The 2,511-nt window shown below is 55.7% G+C and overlaps 1 protein-coding gene across 1 annotated transcript; it reads right to left on the reverse strand.

Annotated features, from left to right (window-relative positions):
• Window positions 1-565: 565 nt before the first annotated feature.
• LOC126504707 (peptidyl-prolyl cis-trans isomerase FKBP8-like) lies at window positions 566-2,130 on the reverse strand. Its single transcript, XM_050147168.1, is given in 2 exon segments — window positions 566-1,529; window positions 1,532-2,130. Coding segments are annotated over 2 exon segments (1,227 nt in total). The 5' UTR covers window positions 2,096-2,130; the 3' UTR covers window positions 566-866.
• Between the last annotated feature and the right edge of the window lie 381 nt (window positions 2,131-2,511).

The following is a 2,511-nucleotide window of genomic DNA, read 5'->3' on the forward strand; positions in this document are numbered from 1 at the left end:
AGCATGGACATAAAAAATGAGTTCCCCCAGTCCTTTGAATGGAATTGTTTTGTCTCTGCTGTAGCATGTATCTCTCCCTACCCAGCAGCTGCTTCTCTATAATTGCCTTATAGCAATCTCTTGGCCTGATAGCAAGGGCGTTTCGCATGGGGTTGTGAGCCTTAACCAATGAAGCTGTCTTTACCCTACCTGGATGAGACAGTAGTAACAGAACTATGGTGAGTAAAGGGTAGAGCCAAGGAGACCACGAGGAGGGAGACATCAAGCTGAGAAGGAAGAAGGTAAAACATTCTTAAGTATCCTCAAAGAATGGAATAGTTGCAGCACAAACTCAATTGAAATGAACTAAGAGGCAGCAGGTCAGTCTGGCTTTGAAGTGCGATGACACACAGTGATATAATTCTACTTTGTAGTTTCAGTGTCCAGCTTGCTTGGCAAAGCATAGGATGGAAAATGGTTCATCCCTGATATGGAAGTTCTTTTTTTTTATTTTATTTTTTTTTAAATTTTTTTTTGCGGGGTGAGGCTTTATTTAATTCACTGTGGGGGAGCCTGGGCAGGGGGCAGGTAGGCAGGACTAGTAGTGACTGCCTCAGGCCTAATGAGAGGGAAAAACTGAGGCCAGAGCCCAGAGGGCAGGGATGTGGAACAGAGACAGTTGGGTCTGGAGCAACGGGGCCCCTCCACCTGGGCTGTACCCTATGTACCCCTTCAGGGCCTCAGTCCTTCCTGCTTGTTGGGGTGTGTGACCCACAATCCTTGCTCCCCCAACCCAGAGGAGGTGGCTCGGCCAGGGAGGGCAGTGGACAGGGAGCCTGGGGGGAGTTGGGGAGCACAGGTCGGGGTCCAGGTGTGCAGGGTAGCAGTCAGTTCCTGGCAGCAATGACCACAGAGAGAGCCACGCCCCCCAGGGCCACAGCAGTCGCCCCAAACAGCCACTTCCATGGGATGGACCAGGCCCTCTTGCCCGGACACTTGTCGGGCAGCTGGCTGGGGTTGCCCAGCATCTTTCGGTACAGGGCGGTCTCTGTGCTCCGCTGTGCAGCGCGCTTCTTCACCAGCTTTGAGAGCTCCGCATGGATTGTCTTGTTGGAAGGCTCCAGCTTCAGGGCAGCCCTCAGGATGGGGATGGCCTCACTATATTCTCCTTGCTGAGCCAGCACCTTGCACTTGCGGAACAGCGCCTTGATGTTGTCGGGCTGGTGCTCCAGCACCTGGCTGCAGGAGCGCAGTGCTGCGCGGTAGTGCAGCTGCGAAGCGGCAAGGTTGTTCAGACACTTGACCTTCAGTTGTAGCAGCTGCTCCTCTTCCTCACAGGTCATGTCCACTTTGGCACTGGAGGTGATGGCCTTGATGGCCAAGTCATAGGAGTTGGCAGCCAGCACAAAGTCAGCACGCTGGTAGTGGGCATTGCCACACTCCCGCTTGCGGTTTGCCAGAGCCACACGCTCCTGCCCACTCAGCATCTCTAGGTCAGGTCCATCCTCTGCCATCTTCAGGGTGACTTCCAGACACAGGGCCGCGTGGGGGAGGGGATGTACGGGCTCCTGCTGCCTTGGGGACCGTAGCAGTACTTGGAGTCAGCGGTGACCATGGCTGTCTCGCCCACATCCATGAGCGGGACACTGAGGTCCAAGGCCTGGATGACATCACAGTCTCCCAATGTGAAGGTCAGTTCAGGCTCTTCCTGTACGTGGGTGCCATTTTCTAGGGACATCTGCAGGTGCACGGTTACCACCTGGCCCTTGAGAGGGCGGCTAGAGCCTGGCGGGCCAGGGACCAGTGTCTTCTTCCGCAGCAGTCCGCTCCCCAGGATGTCCAGCCACTCTTCAGGGGCTGGGGCTGGGGCTGGGTCAGGTTCTGTGGCTGCCAGGAACTCCCGAGCCAGGGCTCCTCCTGGCTGCTCAGTCTCCTCCACTGTCAGCTGTCCCATATCCTCTAGCGGCGGCAGCCCACTGAGGTCATCTTCTTCCTCCTCTACTTCCTCTTCCCCATCTGCATCTTCTACCCCATCAAGCACCTCAAAGTCCTCCAATGGTGGGACCCCAGCAGGTGGCCGAGCAGCGGGCTCAGAGGACTCGGCCCAGGACGCCATGCTGCTGGGGGGACCAGGAACTGACCCCCCAACGCGGTCCCGCGCCCAGCTGACACCACCGCCCCGTGATGCCACGGCCCCTGCAGCCCTGGAAGGCCCCGGCTGCAGCCTCGGCTTCCGCGCTGTGCCCCGCCACACGTGCCTGTGGCTCGGGGACCCCGCTTGGGGTCCTGCCTACGGAAGTTCTTGAATTCCCTTGTCAGGGATACCTTTCCCCTCAACATTTGAGATATGGTGGAGTGTTTACATTGAAATGGAACCTTTTCCTATGTGCAAACTATACGATTGAGTGAAAAATGCAGTTAAAGGAAAAATTATTTCATTTCTTCGAAGTTGACAGTGAGTACAGTGGCATGGGAAATGATATGAAAGGATATATACATCCATCTGTTTACTTTATGTTGTGTGGGGAATGG

The sequence above is a fragment of the Alexandromys fortis genome, unplaced genomic scaffold, assembly GCF_014885135.2.
Source record: "Alexandromys fortis isolate MF-2015 unplaced genomic scaffold, M_Fortis_MF-2015_v1.1 scaffold_12, whole genome shotgun sequence".
Classification (NCBI taxonomy): Eukaryota; Metazoa; Chordata; class Mammalia; order Rodentia; family Cricetidae; genus Alexandromys; species Alexandromys fortis.